Raw genomic sequence first — 26,406 nt, forward strand, 5'->3', positions numbered from 1 at the left:
TTTCCATGACTTCACACACAGTGTCAGATCCTAAAAGCCTGCCACAATTATTCTGTTACTACTGAAGGACTACAGCTTTTCTAAAACTCCACTTTTGTCTCGATACATTTGGTTCATCTCTGTACAAATCATCATTAAAAAAAGGCAATGGCATAGTAACAAAGAACATTTTGTAGAGAATCTCTCCTCAAGGAGTTCTAACATGTCAAAGAATGATACAGATCCTCTTACATCAGCTCAACAATTCCAGCAACAAAGCCATTTCTGAGTTACACTTTCATGAAAGTAGTGAAATCAGGCCTATCTACTGCACCTGAAAAAATCTATACATATATAATGCACTTTTCCTGGGAGAAAACCCTTCTATCAAAAACTTGACTGTGTTTACACTGCCATTGACATCCTGGTCTGTCATCCTGACTTCCACTTTTGTGCATCGCCAGAGACGCTTCTGGGAGTTCCCACTAAGCAGGATGTAGAGAAAGGGATTAATTCTGCTGCTGGCATAGCTGAGGCAGATGGAGATGTAGTAGCTCACGTAGAAGGTCAGGGTTGGCTGAGAAACCTGAAGATTCATGAGCTGGATTACATGGAATGGGGCAGCGCTTACCACAAACGGGCTGACGAGAGCAAGCACCATCTTAGTGAGGCTCAGGATTCTTTGCCTGGGGATACTGGTGGTGTAACTGCAAAACAAATAAAAGAAGGTTTCCTAGCATGGAAAATGAAGATGGGAAAATGATGGCATGGATTGAGTTTACTAAAGAATAGCTGTTATTTGAGACCAAATAACAGTGCAAGTAAAGGTCAGCTCTCAACAACTTCATATATTTTTATTGGTTGTACATTATTTTTTCTTCTGATTATTTTGCTGAATTTAATTCTATGCCACATACAGGAGCCACTTGAGAGTAGTTTACATGTATTTGATGAAATACTGGCAATTATTTTCATTAAGAATGTTTACTCCTTTTCGGCATGAGAGCTTTATAGCTTTGCATTCTTTTTCATCTATAACTACATCTTTTTTTCATCAATAACTACATCTAACATCTGGAAATATCCACTTAAAACACAACAAGGGGGTTGGAACTAGATGGTCTTAAGATCCTTTCCAACCCTAACTATGATTCTATGATTCTATGATTATGAGAGTCTTAGAGCAAAGAAGAAAATGATACTCCTGACTGAGAAATTAGAAACTACACTAAAATGGAAATCAATTTCCTTTTTGACAGAAGATTGGTACAAGCAGAAGAACTGCTGTCACAGAAATTGGGAAACTGTATTTCATCTGTTCATGTGCCAATTTTCTTTTATTGCCTGGATTTCCCCAAGCTGCCAACAGTGGCTAGGGATCCTTGTGGGACCTGGAGTCCCCTTTCCGCAGATGGGCAGTGCAGCCTGGAGACACTCAACCTGCAGCTCCCTGGGGCATAGCAGCTCGTACCAGACTGGGCACCCATGTTCTCCCTGAGTTTCCCAATCCCTGAACTGAGGCCTTGGAGCCATGAGACCAGATAACCTCCCGCAGCCAGAAGTACAAGGTTGAGTTGTGTCCTTTTGTCGTCCTCAGATAAACCGAGAACTCCAGCCGCAACTTCCTCCACAATGTTTCCTTTTTTCTGTTACCTTGCTTCTTCCCTGAATCCCATACCCAGTTTGTTTCCTGGGAACATAATACAGTGTCTGAAGCGCTGAATGTTACGTAATGCAGTGTCTAACTGTTGCTTTAGGATTGTTCTTTTTGTCCTGTTACATATAAAACCTACACCAGTCTGAGCACAGCATGTGATATAGGAAGAAGCATGAATAATACTTTACCTTACTGCTTGCTTTTTTGCTGGTATGTTTCCCATGTGTAACATAAAATTAAAATATAGCAAATAAATAACAGTGGTAAAGGATAAAAGAAAGTTGTTATAGTAAGACAAAGTGTATACCTGAAAAAGAAAATGTAAGAGGAACAAACAAGATTATTACACAAATACAATCACATAAACGTAAAAGAAATATCAATGTCATTTTTCATAAAATGGTCTCTGATTTGCAATTCTTGATTAGAGATACATGGAGCTTGTTTTAGATAGCAGCAAGCACCTAGAACTGCAAGTACTTGTAAGTATTAAGGCCGTGTTTAGCACTTATAGAATCATAGAATCATAGAATAGTTCTTGGAATATGGTTGACTACAAAAGGAAAACTACAAAGGATACTTCTCAGCTTTCCAAATTCTTTATGTGTGCACTTTTTCCCGCACCTGGGTAATTAGTGATAATTATTGCAAACATTTATGCAGGACATAGTCTGTTTAGTCCCCTGATATTTTGCTTGTCAGATAGTAGACCAGTATATCATCTTCTGAGCACAGTTTTTTCTACCATTCTTGCACTGCTAGTGTAATCTAATTGACACCATCTTTCCTAGCTGATGTGTTGTTACAGTTCAAGATATTTTACTTTTATTTAGTCTTTATCAGGCGAGATTCCATTAAAGAAGGAAATTAGATTGTTATAATTTGTTCCTGACAAATAGACATCAATTTTCTTATTGCTTTACAGATTGACATCTTGATAATTTGTTAAACTTTCTGGTTATTGACACTCATTGTGTTTTAAACTGTCTACCTGGTCATGCCATCTGAGAGAGGATGGACTAGACTGAATTCCCAACATTCTTTCAAATTTGTTTTTCTCCTATGTTCTTTGATTTTGTTCAGGCTATTAGGGGCTCATGTCCTTCACAAGTTCTTGAAAATATTCAGTCATATTTCAGGGGTTGTTTTTACTCATACCTTACATCTTCAGTAGTGATTTTCATTGATCTTTGCTGACATGAAAATAGTTAACTTCTGAACTGCTACACATTTTTTTCTTTTTTTGGTGCTCTGGAGTTAGAATTAATTCCATTAAAAATCTGGTTGTGATTCAAATGGAGGGGGGCAATGAGAAGGGAAGCTGGAACAAAAAAGGCTCAAATACACTCTTATTGGCTTTGCATTAACAAGTGGTACAAATGACTAGTGAAAATCTGTAGAGTGAAGTACTTGGTGCTTAGGGCATGATGCACTACACCCATGTTAGGGGGTTTATCTTAGAACTTTCTCTAATTGCACCCTGTGAGGACTGAGTACACAACAGTGATTTGAGTCCATTCATTGATTTTCTGGAGCACTTTTTCCATTCTGATTTCACCTGAAAAGAATACAGATCACACAATCTGAGACTGCTGAATATGTGACCTCAAGTGTCGTTGGAAATGTGACTCTCCAAGGCAGCCTTGGATGCAGCTATCATGAGATGCTCGAATTTGAGATCCTCAGGACAGTGAGAAGAGCGTGCAGCAAGCTCACTGCCCTGGACTTCAAGTGAGCAGACTTTGGCCTCTTCAGAAACCTGCTTAGTAAGGTTCCATGGGATATAGCCCTAGAGGGCACTGGTGCCTAAGACTGTTGGTTGATCTTCAAGGATCACCTGCTACAAGCTCAGGAGTGTTGCATCCCAACCAGAAGGAAGTGCAGCAGGAGGGCCAGGAGACCTCCTTGGGTAGATAAGGAGCTGCTGAGGAAAATTCAAATGAAAAAAGAGGCTTATAATAAGTGGAAGCAAGGACAGGTGGCCTGGGAAGAGCACAGGGATGCTGTCTGGGAAGCTAGGGACCAGGTTAGGAAAGCTAAGGCCCTGTTAGAATTAAACTTAGCTAGAGGCATTAAAGATAACAGGAAAGGATTCTACCGGTATGTAGCAAATAAAAAACAGACTAGGGAGAACGTAGGCCCCCTCAGGAAGCTCTCGGGAGAACTGCAGATGGAAGGCAGATGCAGGGACTGTGAGAATGAAGACCTTGCGCCCACTGTAGGAGAGGATCTGGTTCGAGACCATCTTAAAAATCTGAACGTGCACAAGTCCGTGGGTCCTGATGAAATCCATCTGCGGGTCCTGAAGGAGCTGGTGAATGAAGTTGCTAAGTCACTGTCCATTATATTTGAAAAATCATGGCAGTCAGGTGAAGTTCCCGATGATGGGAAAAAGGGAAATATAATCCCCATTTTCAAGAAGGGGAAAATGGATGACCCAGGGAATTACAGACAAGTCAGTCTCACCTCTGTGCCTGGCAAAATCTTGGAGCAGATTCTCCTGGAAGGCATGCTAAGGCACATGAAAATCAACAAGGTGCTTGGTGACAGCCAGCATGGCTTCACTAAGGGGAAATCCTGCCTGACCAATTTGGTGGCCTTCTATGATGAGTTGTGGTCAATGGCTCAATGTCCTGCTGGAGACCAGTAACGAGTGGTGTCCCTCAGGGATTGGTGTTGGGACCGGTCTTGTTTAACATCTTTGTCGCTGACATGGACAGTGGGATTGAGTGCGCCCTCAGCAATTTGCCGATGACACCAAGCTGTGTGGTTCGGTTGATACCCTGGAGGGGAGGAATGCCATCCAGAGGGACCTTGACATGCTTGTAAGGTGGGCTGATGCCAACCTCATGAAGTTTAACCATGACAAGTGCAAGGTCCTTCACCTGGGTCGAAGCAATCCCAGGCACAGCTACAGGTTGGGCAGAGAAGAGATTCAGAGCAGCCCTGTGGAGAAGGACTCGGGTGTGCTGGTTGATGAGAAAATGAACATGAGCCAGCAGTGTGCTCTTGCAGCCCAGAAAGCCAACCGTATCCTGGGCTGCATCAAAAAGAGCATGACCAGCAGGTTGAAAGAGGTGATTCTGCCCCTCTATTCTGCTCTTGTGAGACGTCACCTGGAGTATTGTGTGCAGTTCTGGTGTCCTCAACATAAAAAGGACATAGAACTGTTGGAACAAGTCCAGAGAAGAGCCAGAAGGATGATCAGGGGATTGGAACACCTCCTGTATGAAGACAGGCTGAGAAAGTTGGGGCTGTTCAGCCTGGTGAAGAGGAGGCTGCGTGGAGACCTCCTAGCAGCCTTCCAATATCTGAAGGGGGCCTATAGGGATGCTGGAGAGGGACTCTTCATTAGAGACTCTAGTGATAGGACAAGGGGTAACGGGTTAAAACTTAAACAGGGGAAGTTTAGATTGGATATAAGAAGGAAATTCTTTCCTGTGAGGGTGGTGAGGTATTGGAATGGGTTGCCCAGGGAGGTTGTGAATGCTCCATCCCTGGCAGTGTTCAAGACCAGGTTGGACGAGGCCTTGGGTGATATGATTTAGCGTAAGGTGTCCTTGCCCATGGCAGGGGGGTTGGAACTAGATGATCTTAAGGTCCTTTCAAACCCTAACTATTCTACTTGGAGATATTCACCCCAAAAATACCATCCTTATCCAAATGAACATGCTAATTTAAGACCACCCAGTATCAGTCAAAAGTTACTGTTACCTAAGGTTTCTAGAATTTTCTTTCATGTCCCTTGTTAGTCATCACCAACAAGCTAGCTTGAATTCAAGTATTTTTTTCATTCCATACTAATAAAAAACAAATTTTCTCTTCATGGCAGGCCAAGTGAATAATGCATCAAAAGATAGGATTTTCTGTAATTACTTTCTAAAAACGAAATGGACAATAGCAACAAAAAAATTCTAGAAAGCAACCACTTCTCCAAACTGCTCTTCTGCTTTAGTGTAGCCGACTGGATGTTCTTGCTTTGGAAAATGATTGTTTGCTGGTAGGTCCTTTGCGTGATTTGTAGCCAGATTAGCTGTGAAAGTGTTCAAGGCCAGGTTAGATGGGGTTTTGAGCAACCTTGTCTAGTGAAAGGCATCCCTGCCTGTAGCAGGGAGATTGGAACTGGATATTAAGGTCTCTTCTAACCCAAACCATTCTATGATTCTATGTTTCTAAGTAGGCAGACATCTGTTTGGCCATGAGATACTGGAAAGCCATATATGCAAACTGAAGAGTGTTTAATCTCTTCTGTGATCTATATCTTCCAAACATGACAGTCTGCCAGGTCAGAAGGGGCAATGAGTTTTCACTTGCAAACCGGTTACCTAAATGCAGCAAGAGAAGCAGATGTCCTTATCTGTTACATTTGTTATGGGAGCTATCTTGCTGAACTTGGTCATGGTGGGGCAGCCCCTACATTACCAATGCAAACTGGTCTAATGATCAGAATGATATAAAGCTCAGCTTCCACCTTTAATTCTATTTTATTCTATTCCATCCGTCTGCCTGTCTGGGATGTTAAAGACAAAACGGGCGGTATCTTCAACATCAGCTGAAGATGTGATACCCTTCGCTTTGAAAACTTACCAGAGAACATCATCAGGTGAGGTTAAATCAAAAGCACAACTTTCCAAACCATCTTTGAACATGATTACTTTTGAGTACACCCACACAGGGAACATCAGAATAAGTCACATCACACATAAACATAAATTGACTTGAATTGTCTTTGATCTTGTTCTCAGATTGGTTAGACGAAATGGCTGGACAAGAGCGAGGTACCTGTAAAACAAGGTAACAGAGAAATAGAACAGAAAAAAAGTATAAAATATCAAGGTTAAAATTGTTGACTGCAAAAGAACAATTCTAAGAATAACCATTGAAAAGGAAGGAAACTGCATTTTTTAAAAGGTTGTCTAGTACAATGTGTCAGAATGTTTTTTATTCGAGCAAATCCCTTAACATTCAACAGGTGTTGTTATAATTGATTATGCTTTCTGTCACAACATTATTTAATTAATATGATAAGAGTCTTTAACAAATTATAGTAGACTAGCGTGTAGGAAATAAATCTTAAAAATTCAGACATACAAAAATTAGTGACATCTGTAGTCATTGCCACCCAGACTGAAGGTGATGAGTCCTATGGCTCTGCCTTGGCCCCATGTCCACCAACTCATTCTCTATGACAGGGAAAAGGACAGGTGGAAGAACTTAACCTCTGGCAGCAGGAGCTGGTGTGTGAGTGGGGAGCCATAATCTTGAAGAGAAATGGGGGAGATGTAACTTATGGAGAAAACTCAGTTCATCCATTTATCAGTCTCTAATTCTTCAATTAATGACAAGCAAAACAGCTAAATTAAAGCTCTGAATGTCAACAGTTTACCCAAAAAAGGAGGGAGGAAGCTTTCAGGCTTTTATTTATTTTTCTTTTTTTAATACCTATTTTATCACCAGCCTTTAGAAAATGGATTATAGATTTCATTCTGCCCTCTTCAACTGTATCACACAAGCCTTTTTTCATGTAAAAGGTTGGAAGAGATTTAAATAGTAGCAGTGGAACACAGCTCTCCTATGTGAGTTAGATTGACTCAGTTTCTGCAAACTCTGAGTCATAGCCACAGAAATCTTCTGAAATGGTAATTTTCAAAAATTAACTGAAAATGAATGACTTGCTAGCTGCTATGAGCAAGGCAAATTACTCTGAATTTAAACAACACTTGGAAATAATTTTCTTGGTGACTGACCATTAGCAACTTCTCTACCAAATTCTATCTTCCAGACTTCATGTCAGGGTACTTAAAACCTATACAACTGGAAAGGATAAAACTGAGAAATATTTAAATACTGGTGAATTTTTGACTGAATTTTAGTTCTTGTAGAGCAGAAAAGAAATGACAGCTCAACAAAACAAAACAGTCCAGGCTAGTGTGACATGAATGTTAGATGTTTTCAGGTACTGCCTAGAAAGCACCGTTATTCTAAAGGGTTATTATCTACGTGTGGAATTCCATGGTGCTTTTGCTCAGCTTATATAAGAAAGCTGATCTGAAAAGTAGGTCATTCTTGCAGAAGACTCTTTTCCCCACACACAACCATTTTTGGTGTGTCCTGAATACGTGCCATTAAACAGGCACCAACATAAGTGACTAATTATCACTCTTAACCTACATGAGATCTAGAAAAGACTCTAACAGTGAACTATTTATGCAGAAAAAACACATAAAAGGAACAGTCTTCATAAAAATGTGATTCCTTCTTAAAAGTACTTAATGAAAGAAAACTAGGTGTAGATAGGTCCACTAGCCTGTGAGAACAAGGTGTCTGCAGCACCTCACTTGCTTGGTATTGCCCTTGTGCCAATGAAGATCAGGAACTGTTGCATAAGATCAAGAAAGATTCGTATTTCATGTTTTATTAGCTTATTTTCAGTCTTACTTGATTATGAGTAGGAAATAGATTTCTTTAATTATTCAAGCTTTGCAACAATCAAGTTCTTTTCCTTAAATAATGTTAAAGTAATGGCCATTATTGCTAGAATCGGCAAAAGGCTTTTCTGGCACAAGATATCTTAAAAAGCTTTCTCTAATTTCATGCCGTTTTTCTCAGTCCTCATGATAGTCACAGAAAGAACAGAAATCCCCTACATTTGCAATGGTAGAGCTACTTTGTTCCATTCTTGGTACAGCTACCTCTCCTGTTTCACTGGCTGCCTCATGGAAATAGCTTCTGACATCGATACTGCTTACAGGATCTGCGTAATAGAGGGTAATTTACAGGCTTCTCAGGTTCTTAAAACTTGTGATTACTACTGCTTTCCACAAAATTTGGCCTCTTAGTCTCCATGTAAGCACACTGTACTATGCGTACTTTGAACTTGCTTTCATTTTTTTAGGTGGTGCAAACAACAACATCTCTATGCAAAGTAAGGGAGCAATACTGCAACTCTTTTTTAAAGGGGCAGTAAATATGTTTCCAAAGTAAGAATGCTGAAGACAGTTGCAGGGGACATTACAAACCGTGAATAAACTGTTAATTAAACAAGGTATTTGTGAGAAAATTGAAGTGTGTAAGATGGAAATAGGATATGTCAGGGATGTGCAGAAAAGTGACATTACTAGCTGACATGGAGTAAGAAGTGTGCCTAACCAGGCCCCTCTCTTCCCACTGGCTGCAAGGAAAGTGACAGGACATGATGTTTCATCCTGTGCTGTGCTCTTCATACACCCTGTGAATCACCTTTTAGACATGTCTACTGCCTGCTGTTAATGAGAGACTGAACTTTAGCTGGTGCTTACAGTTGGATGATACGAAAGGTCCTTAATGCTTTCATATGTTCCTCCTTAGCAGAAAGGTTTCAGTGAGATCCTCTTTTTGTTTCAATTTGCTTAAGCTCACAAGGTACCTAACCATAAAAACATTGATTATTTGCTCTTTCATGAAGAGTCTAGAACTGTATATTACACAAAGGTTTTTGAGACAGGTTCACATGCACAGAGATTTATTAGAAGAGTTTGTAGCTGATGGAATATAGTTACCTTAAGGGAAAAATCAAAATGAAAGGAGAAAGAGAAGCAATGGGGGAGCTTCAGATAAGCATCCTTCTCTGGGTCCACTAATATCAACGAGAAGCTTTGACCACAGGATAGGAAAAGGGAGGGGAAGAAGGGGTGATTCTCACGCTGGTGGCAGTTCCTTCCCATGAGAACCCACTGTAACAATGCTGTTGGGTTTGCAGGTGCAGGGCTGGGAGGATAACTGCGACATCCACAGCGTGGGAACAGGGGGAAAGGGCTGACCCAGAGGTTCTGGGAAAGGCTGCCACGGTGGCTTGGGTGATTGTGCACAGAGCTGCCAACAGAAAGCCAGCTACAGAGCCTCAGAGAGAGGGCTGTTAGCATGTAAAGGGCTGAAGTTCTTAAGGCACCATGTGACATGTGACTTAGCGGGTGATACTGCCTTTGCCCAAAGGACCAGAGCGCAACGCAGCTCAAAACTTACCAACAGCGAATGTAACTCATTCTGATAGCAGCTGCAGTCTAGTGGCTGTGGACTAATGCAGTTTGTAATAAAACTAACTGCATTAATGGTCATTGAAGATCATTAAGGGAAGGAATGGTGCGTGCAATGGAACTTTCTAGGCACTAAATCCACACCTTCCAGCTCCAGAAGTGCCTGTCACTGCCTACGTGCTGGCTCATTTTGTTTTGTAGACAGTGTTTTCCTGGATACACAGCTGAATTTTCACAGGATTCTCCCAAAAGAAAAGCATAGTTTACTAATGATGCCTTAAAATCTGGCCTTTACAGAAGTGTATTTCCCTAAGTATTGTTAGATGAGTTTCCACACTTTCTTTCACACTTTGTGTTTTCACACAGTTATTTTTCTGGATATTTTCATATAAAGATATGTTAATATAAAGGATAATTTACCTGGCTTTCTAATTCTGATTTCTAATATTCAGCTCAGCAAAGGAAAAAAAGTCATTTAATGAATTTAAAGATGCAAGAGAAATAATTAGGGTGGATGGTATGAAGACACCACCACAAATTCAATTCAACATAAATGATGTTATTTTCTTGATAGAACTTGAACTTATTCCAGCCTGCCAGTATTCTCATTTACCCTTCCCCAGACAGTAAGAAATTAATCTGATCCTAAATACTTATCAAGGATCTCTTGTCTCCATTCTTTTGCAGCAGTGGGTTTCTATTGGTTGTTTCAGTTTGGGTGTAATTTTTAATCTCGCCTATTGTCCAATGATAAAAATTGTGAAATTCCGTGAGTGGTGCATTTGGGAAAATGTGCTGGTCTTCAAAAAAGGGGTAATTTAAGATTCAAACAGAGAGTGGAACTTGAAGGCAGACATGTGCCCTCATCTGACAAAGTAATTCTCAGTAATGAAAGAGTCTTTTATTGGGAAAAGTCTGAAGAATACTTACCTGAAACAGAGAGCTGGAGAAGGAGGCAGTGATGGAGCCTGCAGAGCTCTCAAAAAGTTCAAGGCATAGAGTGCCTGTTACCCATGCCTATTACAACATTTCTTTCTGCCTTTCTGCCAGACTTGCTGTTCTGATGCTGCCTGGAGCAACATCTGTGAGACCAACTACCATCATAGTGCGTGGTATGATTGTGAAGGCCAAGGTAACACTTTAAAAGAGAAAGTATTTAATGAGATTTTATAAAGCTTTTACGTTTTCCTTTGGCTAAGGTGCTTGTGACTGCATGTGAAGTAAAGCAAAGAGAGATAGAAAAATGAGTATGAAGAATGAGTAAATGGATTAGTCCATGGCAAATCCAGTGGTTCTGGTTTTAAATAACTGAAAGCCCATGACTTCCATAGAGATATGGCCCCACCTTACCAGTGATACTGCCTTGGTAAATTTTAATTTCTTAGAGCAGCATTACAACAATGGGCAAACCAGGACACATTTTCTCATGCCTGTCAGTCTTTGCTGCTGCAAACACTTGGAACACCTGACTGTTTCTTCTCAGCTGTCACAGAGCTACTTACTCCAGATTTATCTTCCCAGCTTCATTTCTCCATTTATGTGGCTGAGGCCTTAAAGGGATAGGCTGAATAAATGTTTATGCAAGCCTCAAAATTGACTGGTACCCTATGTAACTCTCAGATTTCAGGAGCTTGCTCAGGGTCCTTTTCCCATGCACAGAGGCGCTTTGGAAACAAGATATTCACAAAAAGCGGTTATTTCTTGGCTATTACAGTAGGCAACAGACAGCTAGGGCTAACAAGATCCTAGGCTAAGTCTTAGTACTCTTATCATTTCTGTATGGCACCCTTGAGTCTTTGCTGTACAGCTGTCAATGGGTGTGAAATGGCATCTTCAGACTCCCTGATTCTTGTTAGTATTTTATACTACTTTGTGCCAGTGTTTCTCTTCGAGAACCTTTGAACTGCTGTCTCCACCTCAGAAATCTGTCTCTGGCTTTGATGTATCTTAACTTTCTTAGCATACATGGATCTACTCTAGGTATTTTTGCACTGCTTAATATTTAGCAACTTTCTGAGGGGGCCGAGACAAGTTTATATAGCTGTGCCATACCAAAAGTACGCCTTGGATCACAGGCAACCAAACCCCTGTCAAAAAGATCGCGCTTTTTCTTTTAACAAAAGTTTGTAGGAGTAGTCAGCAGCAGGTGCATTCTATAAGAAAGGACACAGTGGCATTTTCCTGTGACATGTTCCAGTGAATTCATTCTAAAAGGAATGAGATGTGCTTCACAGCATCCTGTCACAGAAAGAAAGTCCAGCATAGGCTTTATCAGCTGCCATCTTTTGTGCCATGAACGAATAAAGGATGATGTAACTTCTTATTCTGCATCAGTTATTCAGAATGTGTAATTCTTGGCTATCTTTTAAAAATGTCATAGACAAAAGTGTTCCTTTGACATTTTAAAGAAGTCACTATCATCACTAATTACAGTGTTAATCTTCAACTAAAGTCAAGTGGCTTATTGGAACGTTCCAAGTAACAACATTTATATGGGACATTATACTGGGTCCCATCTTTCCATCTTTCCTGTCTTACCAGACACAGCAACACAACATAAAAGTATATCAACATTTGGGCTTGAGGAGTTGCTATCTGCACTGTACACAGTTCTGATTTCACTTATGCCAGATTTGCATCCTAATATTTTTGTTGACTGCTACAGCTAAACCCAGGACAAACAGACAGATTTACTCTTCATGTACATGGGGGATTAGGATTGTTTTCTGTGTGTGCCCATGTTCGTACTCGCCTAAGGAACTGGTGTTAGGAGCTGCTTCTTATGAAAGTTTCTTTTAACCAACAAGCAAAAGTTGTACTACCAATTTTTCATTGAAATATAATTTATGTAATGTCTGCCTAAAAATGAATCTGCATTAAAAATATATGTTTGATGTTAGTTTAGGAAACTTTTTCAGAAATGTTAATATATATACTCAACTTGCATAGTTTTTACAGCGCTCTTTTTTTATTTATTTATTTATTTTTTTTATTTTTTTTTAATTTCATATGAAAATGAGTAATGAAAAGCAAACTTTTATACATTGTACTCCTCATAAATTTACCTCTAAAGCTCCATGGAGAGAACAGCTGGGTTTTGCCACTTCTTAAGATCTTATAAGGAAATCTGATTCACAAAAAAAAAAAAGCTGAAATAATAAAGTCTCTATTGGACCATTGCGTGACATAGTTCACTCCCATAATGAAGCAGAGGATTTATAGGAATAAACCCACCATCCAGCAATATGACAGATATTAATTTGCATGTCGTAGTTATTTTGTTCAGCTTAGGCTCCTTTTGGAAGTGGCTTCCCAGGTCTGACCAGTTCCTGTCTTCCTTTAGAAGTGCTTCTTTGTTTTGAGATATGTGAAAGAGAACACAAAGTTGTCCAATGTTGCAGTAGGCATAACTTTTACTAAGGTATAATTATGTTTCTTGCTTTTATTGCAAATGTGAGATGATTTTACAGTCAAAGAAAGCCTGATAAATTCTGCTGATTTTTTGCAAAATATCTGGTTTAATCTTTTCTCTTAATGAAAAGGTCCTAGATGGCTTCAGAGGTGCTTTACTGAAATTATCAAACAATAAACAGTCAGGGAACTTGTCACCTGAAAAATCTTTGTCTCTCTTGGCTACCGTGTCATAATTTGTATTAGCAGATATTAGGTATTGGTATTAGGAGAGAAGCAATTTGAAGAGCTTTGCGTAGGCAAGTGTATTTGAGATGGAAAAACTTTCCTCAAAATAGAAAAGAAAGCACAGGCTTTACCTTAAAAAAAAAACCAACAAAACACAACAAAACAAATGTCCATGTTAAGACATGGCTTTAGCTGGGACATAAACTATTTTTTATACCAGGTTTTGACATTCTGCCTTAATCCGTGCTGTCTTTTGCTTGAAAATTTTTCTCTAAGCAGAAATAGTAAAGGTACTGCTAAGTGTAAATTCTTCAGGAATATAAGAAAAGGCTTTCATTTGTCACATTACTCATATGCAAATATTAGAAGAGAGCTTTAAAAATTAAACTACAAAGGAACTGATAATTTCTTGACTCTTTTTTAATTTCATGTCAATGAAATAAGACTTCTAATATTATGGCTCTATGATCGCCATAATTCATCTGTTTCAAAATTGTTTATAACTTGCAATTTCTGCTTTCTGATAATTTTTCTCTCCCTCTTTTTAGTGACAACGTTTCACTTCCATGGAAGCATGCTGTCTTGTATGGTACAAGTTCAATACCAAGTGTCCTTCCCATCGACTCTATTTAGCCTAGATTCTTCTTAATGACTGACCAGTGTCTTGTGCTATGCAGGATAGTTTGTCTTTTTTCCTTCATGCTCTTTCTGACTTATAAAAGAAGACCTCTTTGGATCAAAGTAGACTTTTCTTTCCTGAATTTGACTTTTTTCTTTAAGATCAAGAACATACAGAAGCTGTTTTTAAAATCTGTAGTTATGATAAAAGCTAAAACTTTTGTCATACTCCTAATGAATTTTAACAATGATTTTAACAAATAACAGATACAGTAGGTTTCTGCAGTCTGCTTGGAAGCCATTTTTTAATCTGAAATGTGAATGGTTAAACCAAATCTTGGTTTAGTGACATTAAGCCTTTATTAGAAGTTTTGTCTCTAAAGATAAGCCTCAGAGTAGTAGCACTGTGTGGTGACTGAGATTGCTTAAGGACTTGTGCATAGCATGATGCTATAGCAAGACTTAAAATATTTCTGCTACCTCCAGGAACATCAGAAAAAGATTCTTCCAGTTTTCAAAAAATCATCAACCATGACTGATGATATTTCTCTTTTTTGAGTTACTACAGCTTTGTATAAACACAATCAGATATCATTGTCCTGGATTATAGAATGAAAATGTGAAACCACATACCTGTCCAAACTCATTGCGGTCATAATGGCACTACATGTAAACTGGTTACATGTGCCCAGGGAGGTAATGATGGCGCAAAGAGGGCTGCCAAAAACCCACTCGCCTCCACATGCCCACTGGTGAGTGAGAAAGGGCATGCCAATGATATTAACCAAATCTGCATGAGCTAGATTGCAGATGTAGATATCTAGTATAGTTTTCTTCTGGGTTCTGAAATAAATTGGAAGACATGAAGATGATGACTTGACATATCTACTATACTGTTGATAAAGCAGACTTCAAAACTGAACTCCACACAAATAAGTACACTGTCAGAACCACTATTTCAGAGCCTGGGGAAGTTTGTCAACCCAAAGATATTTCAAACTAAATATTTTAGGCTCAAGAAAAATATATTGTTTTCCATAATTTTGCTTTCCAGTGAGGTTGAATGGTTATTTTATTAATAACAGCACAATTATTCATATTCTCCTTTGAAAACTATAAAGTGTTCAAAATAAACACAGGTCTGAGAGACATAGGAACTCTAGAAATGTAAGCCTAGCATAAATAAGAGGAGCGATCAGAGCCTTCTTGCAGTGCAGCTGACCCAAGGCTGAATCTTGCTGAAAGATGCAGACAGGGGATTCTTGAATGCTGAAGGTAAAAATGGAACTGCTGAAAGAGGAATGATCCACTGGGAAAAGAATTAGCATGCAATGAAATATTCAAAGACAGTCTTGTGAGGTTTATACATACACAAGGAGTGCAACTGATTTAAAACTGCATGCAGAGTCTTCATCTAAGTACTGGAGTTTGGCTTTGCTAGTTTCATAATGTCTTTATTGCATAGCTTTTGTGTGATATCCTTGTCTTAGTACATCCCCTGATTTAGGCTTGGACAAATGTCATACATGCAGATGAAAGAATTCCTGACTTTAAATTGCCTTCCTCTATACAAAGTCAGGAAAGGAGTATAAAGCATCTTTGGAAAGCACTGATATTTGCAAAATATTTTTTAATTGTAGGGCTTTATTAAAAAGGTCCTTATTTACAGTCTCCATATAGAAATCACCCTACCTATGATCACTTACAGACTGTCTAATCTAAGCTATTTGTCTATGCTCCCCCTCAGTATCTCTAATCAAGTTTTTTTCCAGTCTACTACAACATACCAGTTTATTTGTCATTCTTAGTGGAAGGCACCTAAGAACCTGCAGCTGGAAGAGCTCCACCTGGCCACCCTTGGACCACATTCAGAATTCCAGCGCTATGGTCATCATTTCCTAAAAGGACCTGCGTGAGAAGAGTTCTTAATGTCATATTTTCCATGTTGCCTTCACTGCATGCTTCAAGATATGAAATAACTATGTTTCTAAAGAAACAGATTTAAGCTAGAGGGAATGAGCCAGATGAAAATATTCTTTTCAAACATTTTTAATAAATTACAAAGTATGATTCACTGTCATCTGGTTATGATACTGAAACCAAAACCAGACATCCATAAAGTATATCTGCTGGCACTAATGACTGGAGCTTGTGGAGAAAATGACGCATGTGTGACCTTTTTCTCCAGTGCCTTTAGCTTTGTGAACATTGAAGGATGCAAAACCTCCAGGAAAAGAGAAGCCTCAGACTGTGTTTCCTGCAAGGTGTCAAATAACACCATTATGCTTAAACACACAGGTTTCAAAGCATCTGGAAACTGCCTGTACGTGTAGTTTTACAAAAAAAAGTTTAATTGGTCCTTTTCTGCTTCATTTTATTCACATATACAGGATAAATCACACTTTATTGGAAACTACTTCTGGACTCAGAATGAGAACCTCAGATTTGAAACTTGCACACTTTATGCTTGTTGGGTATAATCCCAGCAGACAACTAAGCACCAGACAGCTGCTTGCTCACTCCTCTCTCCCCACCGCCCCACAGGATGGGGAAGAGAATTTGAATTTGAGATATGAACAGTTCATTAACATAACATAAAATAAAATACTACTACTACTACTAACTTTTAATGAAAAGGAAAATAACAAGAGAGAGAAATAAAACCCAAGAAAACCAAGTGGTACAAGTGAAAACAGTTACCATGAACCAACTGATGCCTAGCCAGTCCCTGAGCAGTGGCCCCCTTGCCAACCTTTCCCCGAGCTTATTGCTGAGCATGACACCATATGGTCTGGGTTATCCCTTTGGTCAGCTGGGGTCAGCTGTCCCTGCTGTGTCCCCTCACAACTCCTTGTGCACCCCCAGGCTATTCACTGCCATGGCGGTATGAGGAGGCCTTGGCTCTCTGTAGGACTGCTCAGCAATAACGAAAACATCCACAAATCCAAAACTTCCCCCCAAAACATATCCCTCAAACACAGAATTAGAAGAACACACTTGTTTGTTCTGAACTTCACCAGACCTTTCCATGGTTTGTTTACTGCATTACAAGAGCAGAATGCTTTAATGGATTGGGATTTTAATTATCCCAATCTACTAAAAAAAGAAGTGTTGAACAGCATGACAACATAATAATCTATATACTGTCTGTCATTCCAGTAACAACACCAAGGAACCTGACAATTGCATAACATGTTGTCATCAGTCTTTATTTATCCCCATTGACTGCATTATATGCTGTCATCAGAATTTATTTATACCCTCCTGGACAGAGAGTCTTCATTAACTAAAAGCTTAAGTGTTAGTTTGGACATGTTGGTCAAAACCAAGATTATTTATAGGCATCACACATTTAAAAACTCAAGCACATACCTTTTCTTCAAATAGAAAAGGATAAAATGGCATTTTTTCTGGGATATGTCTGCAGTGGCAAGTACAACCAGCTTTAAAGTCATCCTCCCACCTAGACCTCTCCTTCCCTACAAAATCTAACCATCTGCAACAAACCAGATTGTCTTGGAGGAAGCTTTTTAAAATTTCCATCTCTGACATTAACCACAGTCCACTTCCCTTCCGCTCTCACTTGGAGTTTACCTAGATCCTTGGTTCCTAACAAGACCATGTCCAACAGCATCTGTCCTGTACCTACTTGACCCTATTTTGTAGTACTTTTGTGCTGGTAAGTATGTAATGTGCTTCCTCTTGGATCTTTTCTGTGCATGTAATTTTCTCATAGTAGCTGAAAAAACATCTCAATACTTATCAGGAAAGAGTTATCTTTTTTCCTTTTAAATGAGGGTGGGATTCTTTTATGTTAATTTTCTCAGTTTGAAATTTAGACCTCTAATGCCTCCTAGTGTTCTTGGCTTCTACAATCTCTGCAGAGAAATAGAACTCTGGGAGAAGTTTATCATGACAAAGACGATAGGTATTACACTCAGTAGTGCTTCTCTATGGAGGCACCCTGATGACTCACTTGGGGAATCAAAGTTATGCTGAAAAATATTTGGCTCACATCTGTACAATTAGATAAGGCTTTAGCAGTAGCAGTCAATTTTTCTCCTTCTTGGTAGCTGGTGCAGTGCTGTGTTTTGACTTCCAGCCTGGGAGCAGTCCTGTGGATACCGATGTTTTCGGTTGTTGCTAAGTGATGTTTACCCTGACCAAGGACTTTGTGAGGCTCATGCTCTGCCAGGGAGGAGGGGAAGCTGGGAGGGAGCGGAGACTGGACGCCTGACCTAGGCTAGCCAAGGAGGTACTCCTAACACAGCGCTGCACCAGCTACCAAGAAGGAGAAAAAATGACTGCTACTGCTAAACCCAAGACAAATCCTGGTCCAAAAATATATGGCTGTTTAACTGAATCTCACAGTCAAGGCAGACAACATCACTTAGAAACATGTATCAGTTGCTGTGCCAGCTGTCATCATGGGAAGTCCCACATCTCTAACATTAGCTTGTTTTTGTTTTATTTCTGAAACAGATCTAAAACAGAATCATAGAAATCAGAGAAAACTGACAGCATGCTGTCTCAGTGCAACAACACTTAGCTCCCTATCTCAGCGATGAATAAAGAACAGAAGAGCTGAGATACTTCGTAGGGCACTAAGTATGTTTTTTAACGCGGGGTTTTCTTTTGCTAGATTTAGGAAAAGCAGGAACCCAAGATTGGAAGAGATAACCCTTGTCATAGAATTAAGTTGTTGGTTGTTGCAGGCAACAAGAGCAGAAAAGGCATCCTTATAATAGAGAAATTTCAATTCAGAAATAATCATTCTATTTCTATTACTCCTACTGAAGGCTACCACAAGACATCACTGTTCTGGGAGGGTATAAATCACCATCCAGTTAACAACCTTTAATGCCTCTTCACTGCAGTCTACCCAGTTGCTCTTATACCAGTTTTGGCCTTTAGTTTAAACAGCTCTTTACCCTTTCTGCTGTATTTGATCCTGATTTACAGAGAGCAAGCACACACTTCTGGGTCTTTTTTTTTTAATTTTTTTTAAACAAATCTAAGTGAATTTTCATAGTTCTCTATTATTCTGGTTCTAGAAATTGTTCTTTTCTTTTCTTATTCCAGACTGAATATCTCATATTTCCTGGAAACAGCTGGTGAGAGTTGCATTTCAGGCCCTTCAGAGTGGTCTGAGTTTGTATTTTCATGCCTGGAGAATGTCATTGGCATTTTCCTCTTTTCCCTGGAAGGGCAGAGCCTTACATGTATTACATCTGTGTGTGCTTCTCATGCAGCTTTAGCCTTTGACAGACCACAGCAATCCAAGGAGCTTTTCCTCTGTTGTTTTCTAACTGACAGCAGTGTTTCCTATTTGTAAAAAAATACTAATAAGAAAAAATTCCATGGCTTTGTGCTATTAAATGTTATTTCTATTGCTTTAGTCCCTCCTTTAGTCTTTATCTGGTTCTTTCTGTATGATAGTCTCATACTCCTTCACATCAGCCACATTTCCCCAGTGTATGTTATTAGGAATATTATTGACCCACTCCTACACTTTGCCCCAGGTCTTTGAAGGAAAATACGAAATCTGGCCAGCCCCATAATCAATCCCTCAAAGTTCCATGTTAATCTATTTACTTCTGAAAATCTTTTCAGGAAACCTGTTTGTCATCAACACCACCTAGGAGCATCCACACTTTAGCAATTTTTTTTTCATGTTATAATTCTTGAACTTACTGTATTGTTCTTTTTCTGACTTAATAATTCCCAAGAAGATAACATATAAAAACTGATAACATAAAATCTCTGATCTGGATAGAGTAGCTATGCATAGTGTTTTCAAAAATTTTCTGCTGCTGACTATATTCAGTTGTAAATACACCCTCTCCAGCTGAGAACTCAGAATGCAAGTAATAAGTGTTGCCACACATATCTGCAATCTCTATTTTAGGACATGCTATTTTACCACTTACCATTAGTTACCTTAATAAAAATCAGGTTAATCTGAAAAGAAATACTCGTAAATAATTGAAATTGTATTTGATGCCCTTTTCTCTTCTGTAACATGCTTTTTCTTCAAAATATAAAGTCAGGATAATGGAGCTAATTGGGGTTGTCTGGATTGGATTTTCTGCCTCCATAAAACACCAGCCATTCTCCCAGCAGCTGCCCACCAAAGTCAGTATTTACATGAAAAATAAAGTTTACATGAAATACTTGCTAACAGAACCACAGTTTTAAGGACCAGTTTTTCTGGGTTGCTGGTATGAAAGTTATTGGTTACTTATGGCTGACATTGAACCCTTGCCGCATTTTCTTCATCATTTTCATTTTAATTAAACAGCAGCGTATCTCAACTCTTATTACTCCCTACGGATGAAATCCATTCATACAAGGAGGGCCAGCCAAAAGTCATTGAGTTAGTAATTTTTACATTAAATCTCACTGCATAGACATATATTACATGTAATTTCAATAGGCTATTTAGTTATTTTTCTCTGAGTAAATTGCAGATTATACCAGTTTAATTCAAACTTTAAAATGTTTGTCCTCAGCTGGCAGACTTGCAAACAAATTTGTGGAACTGAAATTCCAAGGTTTGTTCTTTATCATCTTCTACCATGAGTAAAGCATTTGCTACAGGAAAGTGAATAACTTTCTACTTAGAGAGATAATCTATCTTATTTCTCTCTTTAAAGAACTCTGTAATGCAAAAAATTAAAAAGCATTAATTTTAATGAGATGAGAAAATATGATCAAGACACCTCTCTGAAGCAGAGCCATTGAGCAGAATCCAATCTATCTAGAGGACAAGATTCTGATATGGCTATTTTTCAAAATGTAGCTGCATTTTAAATATACATTTATTTACAGAATCTGAGGCTTGTGGCTGACTTTTTTAGTGTTGGTAACTACCACACTAACTTTCTAATATACTATTTAAATTCTTTTCCTGTGTACTAATGCTCATGCCCATAAATTTGAATGCTTATAATTTTCTCAAGCAAACACAGTTTAAACTATATTCTTTTTTTTCCCCAAGTCATTGGGGAAAAGAGACATTCCCACTGTCTCTCATATTTTTATTTCAGTTAGACAAAGGCTTTTCACCAGGGTAAAAAAAAAATGATCTTTGCTCCATGTCAGTTTCCTTCCATTCTATTATTTTTAAGACTCTATAACTAATTTTTAGAAACTCAAGGATTTCTTTTTTCCTTTCCATTCATTCATACATTTAAAAATTCATATTGCCATTATGTTCACTTCAGACATATTGTTTCCACATTTGTTCCCTCCGCATTCAGAATGTGAGCTACAATGTTCTTGAGTGTACCAAGCACTAGATTTCTGGTAGTTTCAAGGGAAGTTTACTAAAGCTCAGAGGCCGACAGACACTTAATACTGCGTTGTCCTTTGGAAATCTTCCCTTTAAAAGCACAATATGTAGGGCTGGAATCCACCTATTAATCCTTGTAGAGTGCCATGCATATCAGCCTTATGCTGTCATAATTCTTTATGCTAAATTTACACCTCAGATAAAAGACACCTTTTCAAGATACATGCGTATGGATTTAGAGTTTGAGGTAGCATCAGCTATTTTTTATTTTATATATGCATATATATATATATAAATATCTTGTTCAAATAAAGAGACTAAAAGGTATTTTCTTGCATAAACAATGTTGTGTCTGAATTTATGGCCCCCAATACCTCAGCAACTTCAGTAGTTTTACCTTGACAGAATACATCAAAAATGTTTTGAGATATTAATTCCTGCCATGTAAGAATCCTGGACCAGCACGAAGGCTGTTTCCAGAAGGAAGGTAGTGCTGCAAAAAGCAGTGGGTTCTAGGATGTTGCTGTAAAAGGCAGAAATAATGAGGTAGAGGAGCAGTTTTCAAAGGAGAAAAAGACTATATTTCAACTGATCAAAGAATTTTGTAAAACATTATAATGCCAGGCAGGTACCATAACTAAACTTCAAAGGTTAGTCTAGCTTTTACATATGCTAATGGGAAGATTGCTGCCAATTGTAACAGAAACTAGGGAAGAAGGCATGTATTTCGGTTTCCTTGAGTATGTTTGAAGTCACTCATGCACTGAAGTGCTATATCTCATAGAGGCAAAGGCTAAGAAGACATAAATTACTGCTATCTATATTCATGATTTAATTTGTTTTAATGAGAAGTAAATGTCAATGACTAAACAGAGCATGAAAGACTTGCTATCCTTGCCTGTGCTGGGCAATTACTTCTTTCATGCAGTCAATTTATATTTTTAACAGTAAATCTTATTGAAAAATGTATTTGATTCCATACTATTCCATTACTATTGTGAACACAATGAGGATATTTCCAACTAAACCTGTTGAACAGATAATCCCAGTCAGAGAGGGAAGGATGACTGTCTCTGTGGCACCAATCACCTACTAATGGTGCCATCCACTCCAAGATCTGTTAAACAAGCCTGGTGTACCATTCTGATAGGAAGGCTGAAATTCACTCATTCTTCAATGACTTTAGGACTTAATTCTGTAATAGAAAGAGAAAATAAATTATTTGTGGACTAATAATTTGAATATCATTAGTTAAGTCTGGTATCTAAGTGTTCATCACTTTAATGATCATCTGAATTTCATAAAACCTTCCACCCTAAGATCTTGTACATTCAGAATTGTACATAAAAGACCTGGATGATATTATTTTCAAAATTAAATCTGTGATATAATAAGTCTGTTACAATTTAAACAAGTTTTTAATCATCAAAGTTACACCATTTTAGTCTCACAGTGTTTATTCTGCTCTCAAAAGGTGAACTGTCTGCTTTTTCTTATGGCTGAGGTGGTCCCAGCAGACAAGAAGTTGAACCACAAGCCACAAATTTGCGCTTGCAAGCGCAATGGCATCCAGTGCTGCACCAGACAGTGCATTTCAGTAAATACAGTATCTTAAAGCAAAATTGCGGCCTGGGATGAAGCAGAAAATCCCTTTATATACACATTTGAGAATAAAATCACCCTTTTAACAGATCTTAGTCTTTACTAGGTGATGATGAGCTGCCGCTTTTCAACAATATCAAATTAACAGGGTTATGCTGTTCAAGACATAAGGAAGGCAGTGAGTAATAAATATTTAATTTACTTCCCGAAATCAGGGGGTTCAGGAAGCTACCAGAAAGAGGAAAATGTAATGAAAATAAAATGCAAAAAATACAAAGAGGGAGGTAATTTTTACACTTGCATAATGCACAAAGACCACCAAAACCTCTACAAACTTATTGCTTCATAACAAAGATATGACATAGAAAAGTATCTTTTGGTGGTGAAATACCATTTTTTCTGTATGAAACCTGAGTGAATCACATGTGATCACAAAGACAGTTACTTACATTGGTGAAGACAAAATAAATCCAGCTACGACAATCAAAACAATTTCTCTTCACAAATATACTTGAAGCCACGCCTTACTAAGACATTTATAAAATACATTACAGGTATGATTTTTGCATATATTATAACAAAATCACATACTTTTCAAGAATTAAAAAAGTAGGAAACCCAGAAGTTGTTGTGTTATTAGTATAACTTCACATTCCTAATGAATGATTGATGCAATGGTCATTTAATAATAAAAAGCTACAGTGGACTAAAAAGAAAATTGTGCCTCTTTTAGTGCTTAGCTTCTAAGAAGTAAATGAGTGCTAGTTTGTCTGTAAAAAGGGCAGATGAGATTTTTTGCAGCCAATAAAAGGTCACAGAAACCAGCTGCACATAAATTCACCATGACAGTGAATTTTATTTAAAAAAAGCCCACGCCCCAAATGCTGAGAAGAGAGGAAGTTTGCTCCTTGGTGGCTTAAGAACCAGAGAAGAAAGATTTAGAACAAGAAACAAGGCTTCTTCTGGAGGCCTGGATCAAAGTGGCTAGTGAAACTCAGTGAAGATTTGCACAGGGTAGTTGTGACTCTTAATGAGTGTCTTTTAAGAATTCTCCAGTATATATCAAACAGTTACACTACTGAAGTGTTTATACAAGTTGTCTAATTTACATTCCGGTATACAGATGTGTTTCTTATTAAATATCTGTTACTAAGCAGTTCAGACACTTAAATAGAATTTTCACTCTGAATTTATTCCTCCTCAAAACTGCCAGGGACTATTACAGGAATAAGTACATAGTGACCCTGATTTGTTTTTTAGCAACATGACACACTTTTACTAGAGGCAGAAGAGTGGTTTCTTTTAATTGTTGTATTCGGAAGAAATAATTATTGGCAACTGCTTAAACAACAAAAAATTATATTTTTTTCATTCAATTCATAATTTTTCATTCAATTCCATCCAGTTACAAACTGAATCTTAGTTGGAGGAAGTCAGCTGTAGAATTTGGCTACTACTTGACTTAGTTTTGGTGTCATTTATGACTGTTATCACTTTCTCTGGTGGCTTTGACGTGCTCAGATTCAGTAGGAAGGGCATTTTCTCATCTTGCCATGGCAAACTTCAGCAGTTTGGTAGCCATTTTAACATTAACGTGGGATGATTTGTGTCAGAAGCTTATCTTGTTTAGTTTGGGAAAGGCATCGTTTATCTCACTGCTTTTTGATCCTTTGTCTTGCCCTATTCTCTGTTGCCTTTATTCTAGAAACACTAGAAGATGTGGATTTAATTCTTTCTTCTGCCTCTGATTGATTCAGTGCCCAACCTCAGGCATGTTTCCTATATCCTTTGTTGCTCTGCTCATCCATCTGCAAAATACAGACACTTTTAAATTTTACTTACGCCTTAGTAAAGTAACAAAAGGTCCAGTGACATATCAAGGATGAGGGGGTCATTAAGAGCAGCCAACATGGCTTTACCAAGGGGAAGTCATGTCTGATCAACCTTATAGCCTTCTATGAGCAAGTAACTAGGTGGATGGATGATGGTAGTGCGGTCGATGTGGTTTTTCTTGATTTCAGTAAGGCATTTCATACTGTCTCCCACAGCATCCTCATAGACAAGCTAAGGAAGTGTGGGCTTGATGATCAGGTAGTGAAGTGGATCAAGAACTGGTTGGAAGGAAGAAGGCAGAGAGTTGTGGTCAATGGGGCAGAATCTAGCTGGAGGTCTGTGACTAGTGCAGTCCCTCAGGGGTCGGTGCTGGGACCAGTGCTGTTTAATATTTTCATCAACGACCTGGATGAGGGAACTGAATGTGCCCTCAGCAAGTTCGCTGATGATACTAAACTGGGAGGAGTGGCTGACACACCAGAGGGCTGTGTTGCCATTCAGCGAGACCTGGGCAGGCTGGAGAGTTGGGCGGAGAGGAACTTGATGAAATCCAACAAGGGCAAGTGTAGAGTCTTGCATCTGGGGAAGAACAACCCCATGTACCAGTACAGGTTGGGAGCTGACCTGCTGGACAGTAGTGAAGGGGAAAGGGACCTGGGGGTCCTGGTGGATAGGAGGGTGACCATGAGCCAGCAATGTGCCCTTGTGGCCAAGAAGGCCAATGGCATCCTAGGGTGCATTAGAAAGGGTGTGGTTAGTAGGTCAAGAGAGGTTCTCCTCCCCCTCTACTCTGCCTTGGTGAGGCCGCATCTGGATTATTGTGTCCAGTTCTGGGCCCCACAGTTCAAGAAGGACAGAGAATTGCCTGAAAGAGTCCAGCACAGAGCTACAAAGATGATTAAGGGAGTGGAACATCTCTCTTATGAGGAGAGGCTGAGGGAGCTGGAACTCTTTAGCTTGGAGAAGAGGAGACTGAGGGGTGACTTCATCAATGTTTACAAATATGTAAAGGGTGAGTGTCAGGATGATGGAGCTAGGTTTTTTTCAGTGATGTCCAGTGACAGGACAAGGGGCAATGGGTGTAAACTGGAGCATAGGAGGTTCCATGTGAACATCAGGAAAAATTTCTTTACTGTGAGAGTGACAGATCACTGGAACAGGTTGCCCAGGGGGGTTGTGGAGTCTCCTACGTTGGAGATATTCAAGGCCCACCTGGACAAGTTCCTGTGTGATGTACTCTAGGTTACCCTGCTCTGCAGGAGGGCTGGACTAGATGATTTTTTGAGGTCCCTTCCAACCCTTAGAATTCTGTGATTCTGTGATAAGTTACACGGCAAGGGGTAGTTGTTTAAGCCATCAAAGTGAATAGCAGCTGTGGAATGGGTCAATTTAACTTGCTGACACAAGTGTGAGAGAAATACCAGCTTACCTGTGGATCAATCGTGCCCTTCTTGCAAGGGATACAATTTTGTTTCTTATTTCTAAGAAGAAATAAAATTAAATAAAATAATGAAATAAAAAGATATAAAATAAAATCTAAACTAAACTAAAATGTGTGAGATTGTTCAGGGCTGGGGGTGTACTAACAGTAGGGTGAGTGTAGCTGTGTTCAAAAGAAGAGCAGAGGAAGAAGAAAGTAATTAAGTGGAGGTCTATCTACTTGGCCAAAGAACTGAACAAGAAGTTTGGACCATGGAATATCTACCTCAGTTCTGTGCAGCATCACTAAGACAGGACCTTCCACCATCACTCAAAAAGCCCATCTGCACCAT

At 38.9% G+C, this 26,406-nt stretch overlaps 1 protein-coding gene across 1 annotated transcript; it reads right to left on the minus strand.

Annotated features, from left to right (window-relative positions):
* Positions 1 to 304: 304 nt before the first annotated feature.
* Positions 305 to 26,406, minus strand: MCHR2 (melanin concentrating hormone receptor 2). Its single transcript, XM_057410873.1, is given in 7 exon segments — positions 305 to 686; positions 1,830 to 1,943; positions 6,224 to 6,418; positions 14,539 to 14,745; positions 22,185 to 22,288; positions 26,064 to 26,115; positions 26,372 to 26,406. Coding segments are annotated over 7 exon segments (1,089 nt in total).

Source organism: Pezoporus wallicus, unplaced genomic scaffold (genome assembly GCF_028554395.1).
Source record: "Pezoporus wallicus isolate ANWC-B61680 ecotype Strahan unplaced genomic scaffold, APGP_CSIRO_Pwel_v1 contig_747, whole genome shotgun sequence".
Taxonomy (NCBI): Eukaryota; Metazoa; Chordata; class Aves; order Psittaciformes; family Psittacidae; genus Pezoporus; species Pezoporus wallicus.